The sequence below is a fragment of the Triplophysa rosa genome, linkage group LG16 (assembly GCF_024868665.1).
Source record: "Triplophysa rosa linkage group LG16, Trosa_1v2, whole genome shotgun sequence".
Classification (NCBI taxonomy): Eukaryota; Metazoa; Chordata; class Actinopteri; order Cypriniformes; family Nemacheilidae; genus Triplophysa; species Triplophysa rosa.
Window position 1 is genome coordinate 19,898,424 of NC_079905.1, and position 19,431 is coordinate 19,917,854.

The 19,431-nt window shown below is 38.2% G+C and overlaps 1 protein-coding gene across 1 annotated transcript in view; it reads right to left on the reverse strand.

Annotated features, from left to right (window-relative positions):
- The window catches only part of phactr4a (phosphatase and actin regulator 4a), an 89,969-nt gene extending 71,744 nt beyond the window's left edge, over positions 1-18,225 (reverse strand). Inside the window, exons 1-4 of the mRNA XM_057354846.1 lie at positions 18,156-18,225; positions 17,520-17,681; positions 6,790-6,951; positions 4,114-4,194 (exon numbers count right to left, since the gene is read on the reverse strand). Of these exons, the coding sequence (XP_057210829.1) occupies positions 4,114-4,194; positions 6,790-6,951; positions 17,520-17,681; positions 18,156-18,225 (475 nt within the window). The remainder of the gene's footprint in view (positions 1-4,113; positions 4,195-6,789; positions 6,952-17,519; positions 17,682-18,155) is intronic.
- Between the last annotated feature and the right edge of the window lie 1,206 nt (positions 18,226-19,431).

A 19,431-nucleotide genomic window follows, 5' to 3' on the forward strand; every position in this document is an offset into this window, starting at 1 on the left:
TGTAGTAACAATGTGACGTGGTCGCTGCCCATTTCATTGCACAATGCAGAAAACAAACGAGAATTCAAAGGCCTTGCTTTAATAAAGTTTACAATTTTTACAGCATCTTGCAAAACTTCCTTAAGACGTTCAGGCATTCCTTTGGTGGCCAGCGCTTCTCTGTGGATGCTGCAATGTACCCAAACCGCGCAGGGCGCAACTGCTTGCACACGTGTTACCAGTCCACTCAGCCTGCCTGTCATGGCTTTCCCTCCATCAGTACAAATGCCCACACAATTTGTCCACTGAAGTCCATGTGATGTTACAAAGCCATCTAAAAATTTAGAAAATCTCCTCTCCAGTTGCTCTGCCTTACAACGGTTTGCAAAAAAGTATATCTTCCATAACTGAACCATCATAAATATACAGGACATATGCCAGCTGTCACGGTCCCACCGTCTTGTTTATGAAGTTCTAGTCGTGTGGCGGGATCGGGGCAGAGTCCTTAGGTTTTATGTGAGAAAACCATGAGTTGTTTGTTTTTACTTCTCATGTGTTTTCTCGTGTCTCGTCATTGGCCCCGCTCTTCTCGTTTCCTTGTTATCTTTCCCTGAGTGTTTGATTACCCACACCTGCCCTGTGTCGTTATCCCTCGTTTGTGTTGCCTATATATACCCTCTTGTTTCTTTGTCCTGTGCTCGTGTATTGCGTGTACTACATATGTTCTGTGCATGTGTTTGTACCTGTACCCTGTGCTTATGTGCCTGTGTTTTGTATAGCCTCGTGTTCGCGTTCTCGTCTTGATGTCTGTTCCCCTAAAGTGAGTTGAGTTTTGTCTTAGTTCTGTTTTGCCCAATTGCGGGAAGTTTTTCTTTTGCATTTTGTTACAATTAGTCCTGTCTGTGTTTTCCCCCATCGTGGGTGTTTTGTTTGGTTTTATTAAAGTCTTTGTGTTAACCCCTTCATTGCCGCTGCCTGCATTTGGGTTCTTTCCTGCCACAGTCCGTGACACCAGCAGCTGAGCCAAACCAGCTACATCCGTTGATTCATCGATTTGTAAAGTGTAGAATTCGCTGGATTTTATGCGAAGCAATAGCTGTTTTAAAACGTCTTCTGCCATATCAGCGATGTGACGTGAAACTGTGTTGTCTGATGACGGCATCTTCTGTATTGTTTTTTTTTTTGGCTTTTTCCCCAAGCATAATACCCGCAATATCAACTGCAGCAGGAAAAATTAAGTTCTCCACAATAGTATGGGATTTGCCCGTTTTAGCCACTCTGTAACTCACCATGTAGGATGCTTCCAGTCCTTTCTTATTAAGGTTTTCTGACGCTGTTCTAAGGGTGTCATGGCTCTGCTTCCTTAGTCATGTTTTTCTTGGTCCTGTAGCAGAGCCATGACAAAGTCTTTGGTTATGTGTGGAGAGAAACATATTATTGTCCTTTTGACAATAATATGCGTTCTCTCCAGTGTCCTGTCATTGGCCCCGCCGCTCTCGTTTCCTGTATTGTCTCCCTCTTGTGTCTTATGTTCTACACCTGCCCTTGCTCGTTATCCCTCGTTTGTCTTCCCTATTTAAACCCTCATGTTTCTTTGTCCTGTGCTCGGTCATTGTGTTTGGTGCGTTGTGTACGTACGGTGTACTGTGGTCTCGCTGGTGTTGCTACCCGTGGTCCTGTTCCTTGTCCTGTTCGTGTTTTGTGAGTTTTGTTCATTGTATTATTTAAGACGTTTGGTCGCGTCCTTTAGTTTAGTTTATAGTTCTTGTTTTTATTTTGCCCCCTCGTGGGAAGTCTTTTGTTTTATATATATTTCTTGGTTCTGTTTTCCCCCATTGTGGGTGTTTTTGTTCTGTTTTGTTTCATTTAATAAACATTATCTGTTAACCCCTTCACTGCTGCCTGCGCTTGGGTTCTTCTTCACCACTCGTCGTGACAAAGGGCCTTACTACTCCCGAGTTATCTTAACTGTCTTTCGAAAAACTCTCAAGGTTTATTTTTCGAAGTCGCATGCTTTGTTTCTAAATGCCAGCGCAAAAACGCTGGCTTCATGCAGTTATGAGAGAGTACTTTTGCACATATAACGCACTGCGGTTTGGAGTTTTCGTCACTGCCAATGTAAGTAAATCCATATGAAATGTATTTCTCATCATATTTACGCCTTTTTGATCGTCTTTCTGTGAACTACTGAACCTGAGTTGACGCTGTAGTGTCCGATGCATCGCTATCTGTGTCGGTGTCAACCGGAGCGGGTGGTTGATTTACACCTGCAGCCGAAGTGCTGTTGGAGGGACCCGGGGTGTGGTCAGAGGACTGTGGATCATCCGAGCTGCTGGGAGTCGATTTTCTTTCTGTGGCTGCGGGCCTTTGCAACCACTTATCCATTTTAATTTAACAAGCAGTTGTTGCTTCGTTCCAAGCCGCGTGCAGTCGAATTACATGTGGTACTTAAAGACGTGTGCTTAAGCATAAGTGGACGCATATTTTTTGATTGGATGTCATGAATTTGACCTTTTATGGCACTACGTGACTACTATTTTGCTGTGTGTACACTAGAGGGAGCATGTCTTTATATTTAGCTTGTGAGAAAAACATGACTGGTTGATTTTCAGGTGCGTTATAATTAAGTAAACAGTAGATTTCAGGATTTTGTTCATGTACCCCCTCCGTCACCTGGCGTACCCCAGTTTGGGAACCACTGATCTAAACAACACAAATTTATAATGAATCAATAGTTATGCAGGGATAATGAGATGATGTAGGGCAGGCTATTGTGTGCTCGTGATTTAGTTCCTCCCTCTGCACACCCCCAGGATTTTGTATTTATGGTCAGGTGCTGGTCATACAATTAGAATATCATCAAAAAGTTGATTTATTTCACTAATTCCATTCTATGGGGTATTGTGAAGAGGAAGATGCGATATGCCAGACCCAACAATGCAGAAGAGCTGAAGGCCACTATCAGAGCAACCTGGCCTCTCATAACACCAGCAGTGCCACAGACTGATCGACTCCATGCCACACCGCATTGCTGCAGTAATTCAGGCAAAAGGAGCCCCAACTAAGTATTGAGTGCTGTACATGCTCATACTTTTCATGTTCATACTTTTCAGTTGGCCAAGATTTCTAAAAATACTTTCTTTGTATTGGTCTTAAGTAATATTCTAATTTTCTGAGATACTGAATTTGGGATTTTCATTAGTTGTCAGTTATAATCATCAAATTAAAAGAAAAAAACATTTTAAATATATCAGTCTGTGTAATGAATGAATATAATATACAAGTTTCACTTTTTGAATGGAATTAGTGAAATAAATCAACTTTTTGATGATATTCTAATTATATGACCAGCACCTGTATGTATGTACGTATGTATGTACAGCTGTATCTATCTTTTATAAATGTGATCAAACCAAATACTCTTCAAAGATACAAAGTATGCAATACTACTCTATAGGTACTCAAGATTAATATGAGATTGGCAGAAACTGCTTGTGTTATAGCAGTCAAAAAGTCATTATTTTGCCTTCTTTTGCACACATAAAGTACTCTCGTCAATTCATAAAGATTTATTCAAACCACTACGATCAGATGGACCATTTTAACAATGTCTTTAGTACTTTTCTGGACCTTGACAGAGAGAATTACCATTATGTCAATGAGGAGGCCTTGAAAGCTCTTGGATGACATCAAGACGCTGGGAGGTTTTAAAACGTGCAGAACGTCATGGGTGAGTAAAAAGTAAATATTTTGATTTTGGGGTGAACTATCCCTTTAAGTGAAGTAAACTTCAGCTGATTTCCTGTGGACAGGGAGTAGAGAGCAGTGAACATCGTGTAGGGACCATGTCAACCAATACAATTGTTCTTCTAACAAGCTGGTGATTTAAATTAGGTATGTTAAACAAGAGAGAGAGAGAGAGAGAGCGAGGGAGAGTAAATGTTGCAGAAAAAGAGATGTAAAATATGCAGAGCAGAGGGTCGCGAAAACCAGAATTAAAAACCTGACAGCTCTGTCAACTAAAGCACTTGGTTACATTTTCCAAGGAATGAAAACAAAATAATATAAGTGTTCGGATTAGCAGGTTGTGTGGAATACACATATAGGTAGAAATATATAAAAATAAATTCATACCATTGTCAGGATTGTCCTTTAGTAACCCTCGCTCTATCAGCTCCTCCTTGGGCTTTCTCACGGACAGCTTCCTCTCCAGCACTAATGATTCAGAAAGGAGGCAGACACACATTAGCCTAATTGAGAGTATTTGTGTGAGTTCCTTAAACACTTGGTAGTCATCTCAAACACTCTGACCGACACATTATCAAATAATGTTCTTGACAGTCTGGTATTACAAGTCTTACAGCATAGCTAGACAAAGTGATGCAATCTGGGAATACACCTCACATGTTGAAATTTTACATATTATATGTTTTACAAGCGGCTTTAAAGCCCTTTCCAAATGTGTTTTTATATATATCTTGTATGTAACAAAAGTTATGGTTATCTGATATCAGATGATCTTCAGGAACGTAACTTTCAGAAATTGAAGCACAACAGTCAAGTATCACAAGTCCATTTACTGTGGTAAAATAATAATTTTAGACACTGTACATGTTGAAAAAGATACAAAATGGTCAATCTGACCACAAGGTACACACAACACTAAGAAACATTTGAATATTAAATGTATATCTGTTTATTATGACATTCAATGTATTTCACTTATTTAACTCATTTTCTGTTTGTATAAGAGCCTATTATAAGTTACATACTATATTAACAATATAAAGGGCACCAAATGTGCAGCTGCTTTGTAACAATGAAATTGTAAAAGCACTATATAAATAAAGTTGAGATATAATAGCCCGTATTATATTGTATTGTCATTGTGTTGAATGTCTGTACTAGAAGCTTCCAACACCAAAGAAAATTCCTTGTGTGTGCAAGCACACTTGGCAATAAAGCTCTTCTGATTCTGATTCTGATGATTCTGATTTACAAAATGTAATATAAATCTTGGGAGTCCACAGAATGTGTCTGTGAAGTTTCAGCTCAAAATACGATACAAACGATACACAGATATTTTATTATACTATGCCATAAATGTCCATTTGTCCTTTGCCTGTGAGGAAAAACGAGCTGCTGGTCTCCACCCCCTTTCCAGCACAAAGTGCAGGGCTGCGTGAGCCTGTGCTTTCAATAACAACAAAACTGAAAAGAATGGTCACAAAGCGAATGAGAAACACTGTCTCATCTTAAAAAAAAAAAACACATTGTTTTCTATAAGTTAAAGTACACAGGACAAAAGCGTTGGTTGTTTAAAAACTGAACACGCTGTTTTCTGAGTGAATGGACAAACACGTTACATCTTTAAATCAAGCACATTGCTTTATAAGTGAGGTACACAGGACAAACGCATTGTGTGTTGAAAACCGAACACACTGTTTCTGAGTGAACTGAAAAATTGAAAACATGCTTTCTATGAGTGAATGCACAAACACGTCATTTCTTTAAAATGTGCACTTTGCTTTTATAAGTGAAAGAACACAGGACAAACGCATCATATATTTAAAAAGTGAAAACACAACCCATTATGAATCCAGCATTTTACTGAGATTCGTTTGTGAAGGAGCCTGGTGTAAAGTGACTTCACCTGATGTCTTCTGCACATTCCATCTTCAGCAGTTCAGATATCTGGAGTAAGTGAAGACTTTAATTCAGTCTTGCATCCAACAACAAAACACCTTGCTTGTTTACAAAACATTCTTGTATCTCACTGTAAGTAGTCTAGCGTGGATACTATGGCAGACAGTGTACAACTCGATAAGGGCGGAGAGTATGCTAATACAGCTGAATCCATCAGGAGTCATGGGCAGGGCTTAATCAATGTGACGTCAGTTTGCTAAAAGAATGCCAACAGCTCGTTGAGGTTTATTGGAAATTTTATAAAAAGGAATGGGTGAATTTATATCATTCTAGGGTGGTTCTGTACACACATTCTTGACACACAGTTATGTTCAAACAACATTTAAAAGTGAATTTTCTACATTAGGCGCCTTTCAAAAAAAGCATAGAGCGCTGCATCACTACACAAGGAGACTAGCTAATGTTACCCTGAAGAGGAAAGCAACTAGTAAGTAGTAAAGTAAGTTTTCCGTTGTTTATCATGGGCGTAGTCTCTCAACTTTTGATCGTCCTTTGTATGTTTCACGATTGCATTCCAGAGGCAGTTTACATGAGCAGCGGCCCACTGGGAAAACATCCCGATAACAATAATGTAAACAAATTGCATGCCGTAGATTACACAAGACTTCTGGCAAATGTGCATTGATAAACCTTTATTCTACATGTGATTTACTTTGATAGGTGAACTGTCTTTGTAGTATTAAGAGAGGGAAAGCTATGGCCGATTTTTTTGCACCTCTGCTAGGCATGTCCTTACACATCAGCTTGCCACTACAAATCGCTATTTTTCAGCAATAAAAAAGTTATCTGATTTTCAGAGACGATATACATAATATTATAAAATAACATAATGGAAGGTTATAGAATAACAATTTCATGAAAACCTAATTTTGACAAAAAACGGACAATCTAGCTATTGTTTTAGATTCCTGAGAACGTCCCAGTACAACATCTGGCAGGTTTTCCCAGATCGCATCACATTATTTACTGTGGAAATCATAAATTTGAAATTTTCTAACCATTAGAACCCGGTTGTGTTATAATAAAAGGTTAACATCAAGAATAAATAATCTGGTTTAGTTCCTGGCAGTGTTGTTTTTTTTTTGTCATGAATCAGACACATACCTTCTGATGTTTCCTTGAACTTATCACTGCTTTTCTTTTTTCTCCACTTCCAGGGCTTGAAGATCTTGCCCAGGTTGTAGAACTTGCCCTTGCCCTTTGTTGAAGAATTTCCTCCTGGATGTGCCCCATCACTGTCTGGCACACTATTATCGATTTCATCATCTGTGGGTAAAGATAAAGGATGAGTTCCACAACATACAAAAACCTGTGCAATCAAACAACAGAAAAAAAGAACACACACACACTTGAATAAGACTATAGCAATGTTTTTTTCCGAACGATGTCAAATAGTCAGCAGCCATATCACCCTGTAGCCCAAGACTGGTTGCCCACTGGAGCTAAGCAGGGCTGAGCCTGGTCAGTACCTGGATGGGAGACCTGCTGGGAAAGCTAGGTTGCTGCTGGAAGAGGTGTTAGTGAGACCAGCAGGGGGTGCTCACCCTGTGGTCTGTGTGGGTACTAATGCCCCAGTATAGCGATGGGGACACTATACTGTCAATAAGCACTGGCCTTCGGATTAGACGCTAAACTGTGGTCCTGACTCTATGTAGTCATTAAAAATAACCCCGGCATCCTGGACAAATTCGCCCATTCGCCTCTATACAATCATGGCCTCCTGATCATCCCCATTTGTACTAATTGGCTTCATAACTCTGTCCTCTCCACCTATAAACTGGTGAGCGTTCTGGCGCAATATGGCGGCCATCGCATCATCCAGGTGGATGCTGCACATTGGTGGTGGTTGGAGATTGCCCCCTTCAATGTAAAGCGCATTGAGTACCCAGAAAAGCGCTATATAAATGCAACAAATTAAATAAAAATTGCCACTCACACATATACAAACAAAGAAGTGAATAAGCCAATGACTGAGCAATTTTGTTTACATTTTGCCAGTCAGACACTGTGCAAAACACACAAACACACTACAATTTAGATAAAAAGTCCCATTGCAAAATTTGATGTTTTCAGACAAAACATTGCTAACTGTTACCTCTGTGACTGAAGTTTTCAAGTCATTCTGTAGCAGAACAATGGCAAAGAGGTTTACTTTAGCAAAGACCCTGGATCTTTTAGAAATCTTGGTAACACTTCAGTATAGGGGGCAATTCTCACTATTAACTATTTGTTATTAGCATGCCTATTATTGGCATATTGGCTGTTTATTAGTACTTATAAAGCACATAGTCTGCATGCATGACCATACTCTACATCCTACCCAATACCTAAACCTACCGACTACCTTACTAACTATTAATATGCAAGTAATTAAGAGTTTATTGGGGAAAAGTCGTAGTTAATGGTTTGTTAATAGCGAGAATTGCCCCCTATACTGAAGTGTGACCGAAATCTTTCAGCCTATATGCAGCCATTGACTACTAAAGCCTATGTAGTCGCCATTGATATTTTAAGTTTGGGCTATTTTTATTTCATCCGATGTAACTAAAAAGCAAAAGTAGGACTTCTCTTAATGTGTTTTAATTAGTCGAATGAAGATTTTTATGAAAATATTTTTTAAGTTAATTTTAATTGAAAATAACATTAAAAATGCTTATACCACGGGGATGTTGAATGCTTCAATCTGATTGGTTAACAAACGTTCTTTGGGTATGCATTAACTTTCAGTAAATGCACACCTTTGAAGGTGTTCCAGGTCTGCCGACCGCATTACAGTTCCATATCACTTCGCCAAGTTTAAATAACAGAAGGTTATAGTGTAGCCTACAGGCCATCACCTCACACAGCACCCTACTCTTGATATGATGTTTATAATGTCAAACTTTACTGTTAATGGAAACGCGTGCACAGTTTTGTTTCAATAAACAAAGCATTTCAAAAACAATATAGAAATACATACTGTATACTGAAATCAAATAAATAAAATAACTAAATAGAAAAACAAAATGAATTAATAAACTCGGATAGCCTACTGGTTCGTTTTCCTCTTCATGCTGCTTATAACTGATAACAAATATATTTTGATAGACCTACTCTTTCAAAAGTTTGCGATAGATTTTTTACTTCAGTGATACAAACAATACGAGGAATAAATACTATTATTATGACTGGCTTATCGACTCACTCACTCACTCACTCACTCACTCACTCACTCACTCACTCACTCACTCTCACTCTCACTCTCACTCTCACTCTCACTCTCACTCTCACTCTCACTCACTCACTCACTCACTCACTCACTCACTCACTCACTCACTCACTCACTACGTACTAACCATAGTGGCTCCTAGCCTCAAGAGTCTGTTCGCTTTAATGGACGCTGGCTTCACATTACTGCAAACACGCAGGTATGCGCACGCTCTCTAGCTCGCACCTCGCACCTATTACCACCTCGGGGTAACGGCCCGTCGTCAATTTCCATGAACAATTTTATTGTATACATTTTTTATTTTATTTACAAGGTTTTAGATGTAAATAATATATAAAATAACAAAAAATATAAAATAAATGCATGATTTCAGTGCTTTTAAAATAAAGAAAACATGTTGGAACATTTTGTGAAAGAGTTGTTTGAAATAAGGTCCTATAATGAAGACAATCAGAGTGTTAAGATAGTCAGGTGAATACAATATATTTTGAAACTGTTTTTGTTATTACACACTTATTCAATAGAAATGTGTTTTTGAGTTAAGTCAACATAAAGAGGATTTTGAGTGTTAAACAGCGAATTTTAAACCTTGCTTAACAATATAATGACGTGTTTTCGTAGTAGCTGGCTTATCTGAATAGACAACGGCAAGAAGTTTTACAACATTTCCAATCAGAGGTAGGTAGTACAGTGTTTCCCACAGATTTTGTGAGACTATGGTGGCTAAACATATTCTCCTCTAGGGGGGTCCGGAGGCATGCTCCCCCGTAAGAAAATTTAGCATATTTTAAAGGTAAATGCTGCAATCTGGTGCATTTTAAGAGCAAAATTAAGTGACTCAATCTATAAGAATACAATAGCTATTGTAGTAATTTAATCATTGGCACCATAGATATAAATGGGGATAACACATGGTAAAATGAGAGTTCACAAACAAAAAAAGTCAAAAACATGTAGAGCATGAGCCATCAAAAAATGAAGCAAAAAGTGTTTAACAGTTTAACTAATTTATATATTACCATATATTAAAACGCAGGCCGGGCATCAGGCCTTTTTCACAGTGCCATTGTCCCACTCCCCTGCATGGCAGTAGGCCTATCACTTTACTATACGGACCAGAGCATTCATACATTATTATGATGCGGCGACTGTTTAGAGTTAACCCGTAAGAAAAGTGCACACTCTCTCAGCACAACAGCGTAATGTTCAATTTGTGATTTATTATGTTTTCAACTTTATGCGCGCGTTGCGCAGACCTAACATGAGAGCAATTAATGACAGACGCTCTCTCCTGCGGTACACGCCTATCGGTCTGAGCAGCGATGCTTGATGTCCGACAAACCAAATATATTGACAAGTTTTGGACACGGTGACACACAGGGCAGCATGTAATCGTGTGTGGCGCGCCCCCGTATAATTTTTTTCTTACAGCGACAGCCGAAGCTAAATGAGGAATTTAAGCAGACTCATGCCCATCATGCATTCAAATCATTAAAATTGGTGGTTGGCAATCAAACTACGTTCTGTGCCTGAGCAACAAACAAATATACTCAAAACATTTTTCTAACCTAATAAAGAAACAAAACAAAATATAACTTTTTAACTGTTTATTTATTCTAAACTATTTTAACAGTTTAAACAGTGTCATTCACATCATTAATTCAAATTCGTGCTCCAGCACATTTGGCTATCAAACTATGCGTTCTGCACGTGAGCCACAAACAAAAAAAATTCTCAAATTTTTTTTCTAAATTAACTTAAAACTAAATTCATGAAACGAAACATGAATAATTTGCCATTAAAAACAAAACGGAACTATTTTGGTGATTTGGAAAAGGTTAAACGAAGTGCCTTTGGCGCTAAATAAGAAAAATAATAGAGATATAGCGCCAAAAGATAATCATTATAAATGTCATGGGTGCGCGTGCTGCGTACAGCTCCGTTGTGTAGATGTGCTGCTCATTTTAAAGGACAGAAATAGTGTATTGCAAATGTCCCTTATATGCAGACTACTATTTTAGCTGGAAATAACATGATGCTGAAGCTGATGAAGCTGAACATAATGATGTTAACGCCATGAGGTAATGCTATCTGTTTGCTCTGTCGTACACTGATAACATCATGTTTGTACTGTGGATAACTGCAGTGAATACTGAAACATTAGATTTTACTTCCCTCAAATGATGTTGTATTCAGTATGGCTTGGCGACGTCTTAAATCCTGGCCAGTTTCAACCGCGAAAGCTGAAACAGTAGCGAGCGAGCGTGCGTTCGTATGTACAGTATGTGTCTGTGTGTGTGCTACGCACATTGCGCTGAAGCAACAGAGAGGTGGATGCATTTTTAGCCGTGAACAACGGCACAACAACGAAACAGCGGTGCAGAATTCAACGTTACAAATAGTTATGTTGCTGTAAGAAAAACAATTCGGCTCGTTTTAAGACTGTGGCGGAACAAAATAGTCTATGGCGGGCCGCCATAGTCTCGTCAATGAATGGGAAACACTGTAGTAACACGCTACATTTACTTCGTTACATTTACTTGTGCAAAATTTAGGAAAATAAGTACTTTTAAAGTAAATTTAAAAGTGGGTACTTTTGGAAAGTGGGTACCATTGGATCTGGATTTTGGTGGGCTAACATAAACAACTGCCCAAAGTGCCTTCATATAAGGTTGCTAGGACAACTGCCAGACACCCCAAACGGGGCATGAAGGAAGACCTCGGTCTTCCACAGGATTTGTCCTCATCACCAAAGCCCCTTTCTCCCCTCATCCTAAGCTTCAGGACAGTGCAGCCATAAACCTCCTCAGGACCTCCAGATGTAGCATGTAATAAACTGGCCATGCGGCAGCATTAGCTAAAACAAAAAACAAATCATTGCATTCTTTTATACAAAATCTATTCTTTTATGGACAATCTATTACATATTGACTCAATACTTGTTAGAGACATATGCATTCTCCATTACGGCTATATGTTTTGATGTCATGTTTGTACTGAATACATTCAGGTCAATGCCAAAGGTATTTTGAAAATGGTTTGGGAAGTGAAATGTGCATAGACAAACCATAAAAGTCATATTTTAATTTCATACTTCATCCCATGCAAAATGAGTTCCATACAGAGGAGGAATAGTAAGTGAGCCCACTCTGACATCAACAGTCATTCACAGCATTGGAATGGAGGAGCACCAAATGCAATCCCCTCCTTATCTGAAAAGGGATAAATGTACCTTTTCAGCAGAAACTCTTTGTTCCCCTACAGAGAGACATTAACAGTAACACCCAATTTCTGAGTCTCCACTTGAGACTGAAACGGCCACACCAGGGCCCATATGTATCAAGCTTCTCAAGGTGCCATTTTAGTCTCAAGTGCTGAGAATTCATGAAAGTTACCCCTACTTACAAACTTAAGTATAAAAGCAAGTTATCAAATATCTTAAAGCTAAGAATCACTCTTACTCTCCCAATTATTTAAAACAGCTCGAGAGGTCTCAAGTGCTTAGGAGTTTCCACTAGGAGACAAGTGGTGGACAGAGGAGTTGGCCAATGAAACCGTGTCATTCCACATTATACACGCATAAATTCGGCACTCCCCTGCATAGGCGTAATAGCGGGTGGCAGTTTTTTTAAAGTATGAATTTGCGAAAGGCATTTATTAATGAAACAACATCTACACATCATTTTTCATAATCAAATTTATACATTTAACAAACTTCTTTGTGCACAAGATAAAAGGTGTCATGGCTCTGCTTACTTAGTCATGTTTTTCTTGGTCCTGTAGCAGAGCCATGACAAAGTCTTTGGTTATGTGTGGAGAGAAACATATTATTGTCCGTTTGACAATAATATACGTTCTCTCCAGTGTCTTGTCATTGGCCCCATTCCTCTCGTTTCCTTGTTATCTTTCCCTAAGTGTTTGATTTCCCACACCTGTCCCATGTCGTTATCCCTCGTTTGTGTTCCTTTAAATACCCTCTTGTTTCTTTGTCTTGGGCTCGTGGATTGTATTGTGGTTCGTGGATTGTGCGTTGCGTGTACTATGTTGTGTATGCAATGCGTTTGTGCTCATGTTCCTGTGTACCTTGGTTCCTGTTCCGTGCCTTGATTTGTGACGTTGTGTCGTAAGTCTGTTTTGTTATTTTCCAGTTTTGCCCCATCGTGGGAAGTTTTTTGTTTTATATATATATATATTTCTTAGTTCTGTTTTTCCCCCATTGTGGGTGTTTTTGTTCTGTTTTCTGTTTTGTTGTTAAAATAAATATCTGTTAACCCCTTCACTGCCTGCCTGCGCTTGGGTTCTTCTGCCATTCGTGACAAAAAGGCACGCAGTCCATACATGTCATTAATGCTGCGCGCATTCGAGTTATGCTCTATGGATCATTAGTACTGTTGCGTGTTTTCGTTATGCTGTATTGCTATGGATCACCGTGTTATGCTCTATTGCAATGAATATGCATTTGTTTTTGCGTATTCTCGTTATGCTGTATTTTGTTCTCAATGGTACGGTTAAAGTGAAACTACTCAACTAAAGCAAATAAACAAATTTCAGCACCGGTTTTAAATGGGTAATTAAGAAATGGTGGAAACATGTTTAATCTTTCATTTCCAATGTCTATATAATAATGTTAGGGGTGTAACGATACAACAATGCCACGGATCGGTTCATACGACGGTTTTGGAACCACGGTTCGGTTCGGTTTGATTCGATGTGAGGGCAGGGTTCATGCCATGGCACAAGCAATGCTACAGAACACTAGAATTATTTTAACTTAATAATAACAACAACAACAACAACAACAATAATTTAACTTGTTTACTTGAACTTTATTGACTTTAGTTTTATATATTTTTTAGAGCAGTAAGCCTCAGTAAACAAAAATGAAATAAATAACACTAATGTAAACTTAAACTTTTCAGAACAGGGCTCTAGACTAACACTTGAGAGTGGTGGCACTAGAGTTATTCAGTTGGTGGCACCAGCCTTTAATTTAATAGCACCAGAGTTGTGGGGTGAGGTAAGAAAAAATAATCAATACAACGTAATTGAAATGTATTAATTAATAAATTGATTAGATATTAATACAAATCATTGTTTATGATTGAATTATTTTATTGAATATGTAAACTCTCTTTCAACACTTTTTCATATTTAAAGCACATCTTTCTTAAAGCTACTTTCTTCCTTTTTGTTGTGAACAACTCCTATTAGAGAACACAATTCCTTTAATATCAATGAGTGTTTTGGACCCGTCCTTTGTTGTTTGATGAACATTATAAACAGATATTTTTATTATGCTGCTAGCTCGCGCAATATACTGGACCACACATGTTTTGTTTCCCAACTGTTTGGACATGAAACTAAATACCTTTACAAGGTTTATTTTAAATATGGGAATTTTGACGTTATTTTGTGTTTATATGTCCGTTTCAGAGTAAGAAAGAGAACTCCATTTAGTATTTTGTGCTCTGACTCTCTGGGCGCGCGCATATCTCGAGAGACCTGAAGGCTTTTAGTGATTATTCAAGAAAGCTGCATTGATACACGTTTGGCTTCTATCAATAGCGACTTACAAATAAACAGTATTTAAATGTGCTTTTGTGGTTTGGAGAAAAAAGTCCTGACGGCAGCGTATTTTTGGAAAGTCGCGTGACTGTTTAAAACACAGATATCACTTAGACGTAGGGCTGTGCCGATAAACGATATCATATCGAATCGCGATAAAATGTATTTCAAAAACGATGATAAGCTATTGGCATTTTGACTCGATATGGATTAATCTTACAGTCTAACAGAAAGCAGAAATAAACGCAACAACGCGTCAGCGTGCAGCTTTTATCATGCGCGTCAAAGTACAAAGTCCATTTCATACTGCACTTGGCAAAGAAAACTCGACATGAGGAGGAAAACATTACTGGAAGCGGAAACGAAAGTGAAACTAACCTCGAGTTGTCATCACGCGGTTTATCAAGTGTCTTATTTTTTTTCGCAATCGCCGGTTAAACAAAACAAACTTGAGGCGCAATTGCAAGCGAGTTACTTCGAAACTCAAGCACAAACGTTTTTATATCCATCGTTAACATATCTGCTAACATGATCTGGTGCTTATGAAACAAACCAGCGTTGCCCTGTACAGATAAGAGATGTAATGAAGTGAGTTTGTGTGCACATTAAAGTATTGAACCTTGTATGTAAGATGCTTGCATGATTAAAGAAATGTACTATAGTTTATGTGAGATGTCTTTTTGAAAGACTAAGGTTCACTGAATGCATTGAATGCATTGAATGAATCCCACTACTCGAGCAAGACATTATTGCAGCGTTATGTATGTGCTCAGGTGCTGAGCCAATAGCGTTCGAATGTACACAGTAACGGAGCCCTTTCATTGGTTGAATGTACTGAATGAACACTCCCTTTACTTAACGAGTCAATTGAGTCAAAATGAGACTGAATGAACTGGTACATGTTGTTTATGGCCTAATATCCTCTGTGTTGCAACAGTGCATTAATTTAATTGAATTTTAACTGGATAAAGGTTAACTTTTGTTAATAAACTGTATTTAAAATAGATTCTTTTAAATACAGTTTTTTAATTAAATATATATCGAAATAAATATCGTTATCGATCAATATAGAAAAAAACTATCGAGTTTACTTTTTTGCCNTTGAGATATAATAGCCCGTATTATATTGTATTGTCATTGTGTTGAATGTCTGTACTAGAAGCTTCCAACACCAAAGAAAATTCCTTGTGTGTGCAAGCACACTTGGCAATAAAGCTCTTCTGATTCTGATTCTGATGATTCTGATTTACAAAATGTAATATAAATCTTGGGAGTCCACAGAATGTGTCTGTGAAGTTTCAGCTCAAAATACGATACAAACGATACACAGATATTTTATTATACTATGCCATAAATGTCCATTTGTCCTTTGCCTGTGAGGAAAAACGAGCTGCTGGTCTCCACCCCCTTTCCAGCACAAAGTGCAGGGCTGCGTGAGCCTGTGCTTTCAATAACAACAAAACTGAAAAGAATGGTCACAAAGCGAATGAGAAACACTGTCTCATCTTAAAAAAAAAAAACACATTGTTTTCTATAAGTTAAAGTACACAGGACAAAAGCGTTGGTTGTTTAAAAACTGAACACGCTGTTTTCTGAGTGAATGGACAAACACGTTACATCTTTAAATCAAGCACATTGCTTTATAAGTGAGGTACACAGGACAAACGCATTGTGTGTTGAAAACCGAACACACTGTTTCTGAGTGAACTGAAAAATTGAAAACATGCTTTCTATGAGTGAATGCACAAACACGTCATTTCTTTAAAATGTGCACTTTGCTTTTATAAGTGAAAGAACACAGGACAAACGCATCATATATTTAAAAAGTGAAAACACAACCCATTATGAATCCAGCATTTTACTGAGATTCGTTTGTGAAGGAGCCTGGTGTAAAGTGACTTCACCTGATGTCTTCTGCACATTCCATCTTCAGCAGTTCAGATATCTGGAGTAAGTGAAGACTTTAATTCAGTCTTGCATCCAACAACAAAACACCTTGCTTGTTTACAAAACATTCTTGTATCTCACTGTAAGTAGTCTAGCGTGGATACTATGGCAGACAGTGTACAACTCGATAAGGGCGGAGAGTATGCTAATACAGCTGAATCCATCAGGAGTCATGGGCAGGGCTTAATCAATGTGACGTCAGTTTGCTAAAAGAATGCCAACAGCTCGTTGAGGTTTATTGGAAATTTTATAAAAAGGAATGGGTGAATTTATATCATTCTAGGGTGGTTCTGTACACACATTCTTGACACACAGTTATGTTCAAACAACATTTAAAAGTGAATTTTCTACATTAGGCGCCTTTCAAAAAAAGCATAGAGCGCTGCATCACTACACAAGGAGACTAGCTAATGTTACCCTGAAGAGGAAAGCAACTAGTAAGTAGTAAAGTAAGTTTTCCGTTGTTTATCATGGGCGTAGTCTCTCAACTTTTGATCGTCCTTTGTATGTTTCACGATTGCATTCCAGAGGCAGTTTACATGAGCAGCGGCCCACTGGGAAAACATCCCGATAACAATAATGTAAACAAATTGCATGCCGTAGATTACACAAGACTTCTGGCAAATGTGCATTGATAAACCTTTATTCTACATGTGATTTACTTTGATAGGTGAACTGTCTTTGTAGTATTAAGAGAGGGAAAGCTATGGCCGATTTTTTTGCACCTCTGCTAGGCATGTCCTTACACATCAGCTTGCCACTACAAATCGCTATTTTTCAGCAATAAAAAAGTTATCTGATTTTCAGAGACGATATACATAATATTATAAAATAACATAATGGAAGGTTATAGAATAACAATTTCATGAAAACCTAATTTTGACAAAAAACGGACAATCTAGCTATTGTTTTAGATTCCTGAGAACGTCCCAGTACAACATCTGGCAGGTTTTCCCAGATCGCATCACATTATTTACTGTGGAAATCATAAATTTGAAATTTTCTAACCATTAGAACCCGGTTGTGTTATAATAAAAGGTTAACATCAAGAATAAATAATCTGGTTTAGTTCCTGGCAGTGTTGTTTTTTTTTTGTCATGAATCAGACACATACCTTCTGATGTTTCCTTGAACTTATCACTGCTTTTCTTTTTTCTCCACTTCCAGGGCTTGAAGATCTTGCCCAGGTTGTAGAACTTGCCCTTGCCCTTTGTTGAAGAATTTCCTCCTGGATGTGCCCCATCACTGTCTGGCACACTATTATCGATTTCATCATCTGTGGGTAAAGATAAAGGATGAGTTCCACAACATACAAAAACCTGTGCAATCAAACAACAGAAAAAAAGAACACACACACACTTGAATAAGACTATAGCAATGTTTTTTTCCGAACGATGTCAAATAGTCAGCAGCCATATCACCCTGTAGCCCAAGACTGGTTGCCCACTGGAGCTAAGCAGGGCTGAGCCTGGTCAGTACCTGGATGGGAGACCTGCTGGGAAAGCTAGGTTGCTGCTGGAAGAGGTGTTAGTGAGACCAGCAGGGGGTGCTCACCCTGTGGTCTGTGTGGGTACTAATGCCCCAGTATAGCGATGGGGACACTATACTGTCAATAAGCACTGGCCTTCGGATTAGACGCTAAACTGTGGTCCTGACTCTATGTAGTCATTAAAAATAACCCCGGCATCCTGGACAAATTCGCCCATTCGCCTCTATACAATCATGGCCTCCTGATCATCCCCATTTGTACTAATTGGCTTCATAACTCTGTCCTCTCCACCTATAAACTGGTGAGCGTTCTGGCGCAATATGGCGGCCATCGCATCATCCAGGTGGATGCTGCACATTGGTAGTGGTTGGAGATTGCCCCCTTCAATGTAAAGCGCATTGAGTACCCAGAAAAGCGCTATATAAATGCAACAAATTAAATAAAAATTGCCACTCACACATATACAAACAAAGAAGTGAATAAGCCAATGACTGAGCAATTTTGTTTACATTTTGCCAGTCAGACACTGTGCAAAACACACAAACACACTACAATTTAGATAAAAAGTCCCATTGCAAAATTTGATGTTTTCAGACAAAACATTGCTAACTGTTACCTCTGTGACTGAAGTTTTCAAGTCATTCTGTAGCAGAACAATGGCAAAGAGGTTTACTTTAGCAAAGACCCTGGATCTTTTAGAAATCTTGGTAACACTTCAGTATAGGGGGCAATTCTCACTATTAACTATTTGTTATTAGCATGCCTATTATTGGCATATTGGCTGTTTATTAGTACTTATAAAGCACATAGTCTGCATGCATGACCATACTCTACATCCTACCCAATACCTAAACCTACCGACTACCTTACTAACTATTAATATGCAAGTAATTAAGAGTTTATTGGGGAAAAGTCGTAGTTAATGGTTTGTTAATAGCGAGAATTGCCCCCTATACTGAAGTGTGACCGAAATCTTTCAGCCTATATGCAGCCATTGACTACTAAAGCCTATGTAGTCGCCATTGATATTTTAAGTTTGGGCTATTTTTATTTCATCCGATGTAACTAAAAAGCAAAAGTAGGACTTCTCTTAATGTGTTTTAATTAGTCGAATGAAGATTTTTATGAAAATATTTTTTAAGTTAATTTTAATTGAAAATAACATTAAAAATGCTTATACCACGGGGATGTTGAATGCTTCAATCTGATTGGTTAACAAACGTTCTTTGGGTATGCATTAACTTTCAGTAAATGCACACCTTTGAAGGTGTTCCAGGTCTGCCGACCGCATTACAGTTCCATATCACTTCGCCAAGTTTAAATAACAGAAGGTTATAGTGTAGCCTACAGGCCATCACCTCACACAGCACCCTACTCTTGATATGATGTTTATAATGTCAAACTTTACTGTTAATGGAAACGCGTGCACAGTTTTGTTTCAATAAACAAAGCATTTCAAAAACAATATAGAAATACATACTGTATACTGAAATCAAATAAATAAAATAACTAAATAGAAAAACAAAATGAATTAATA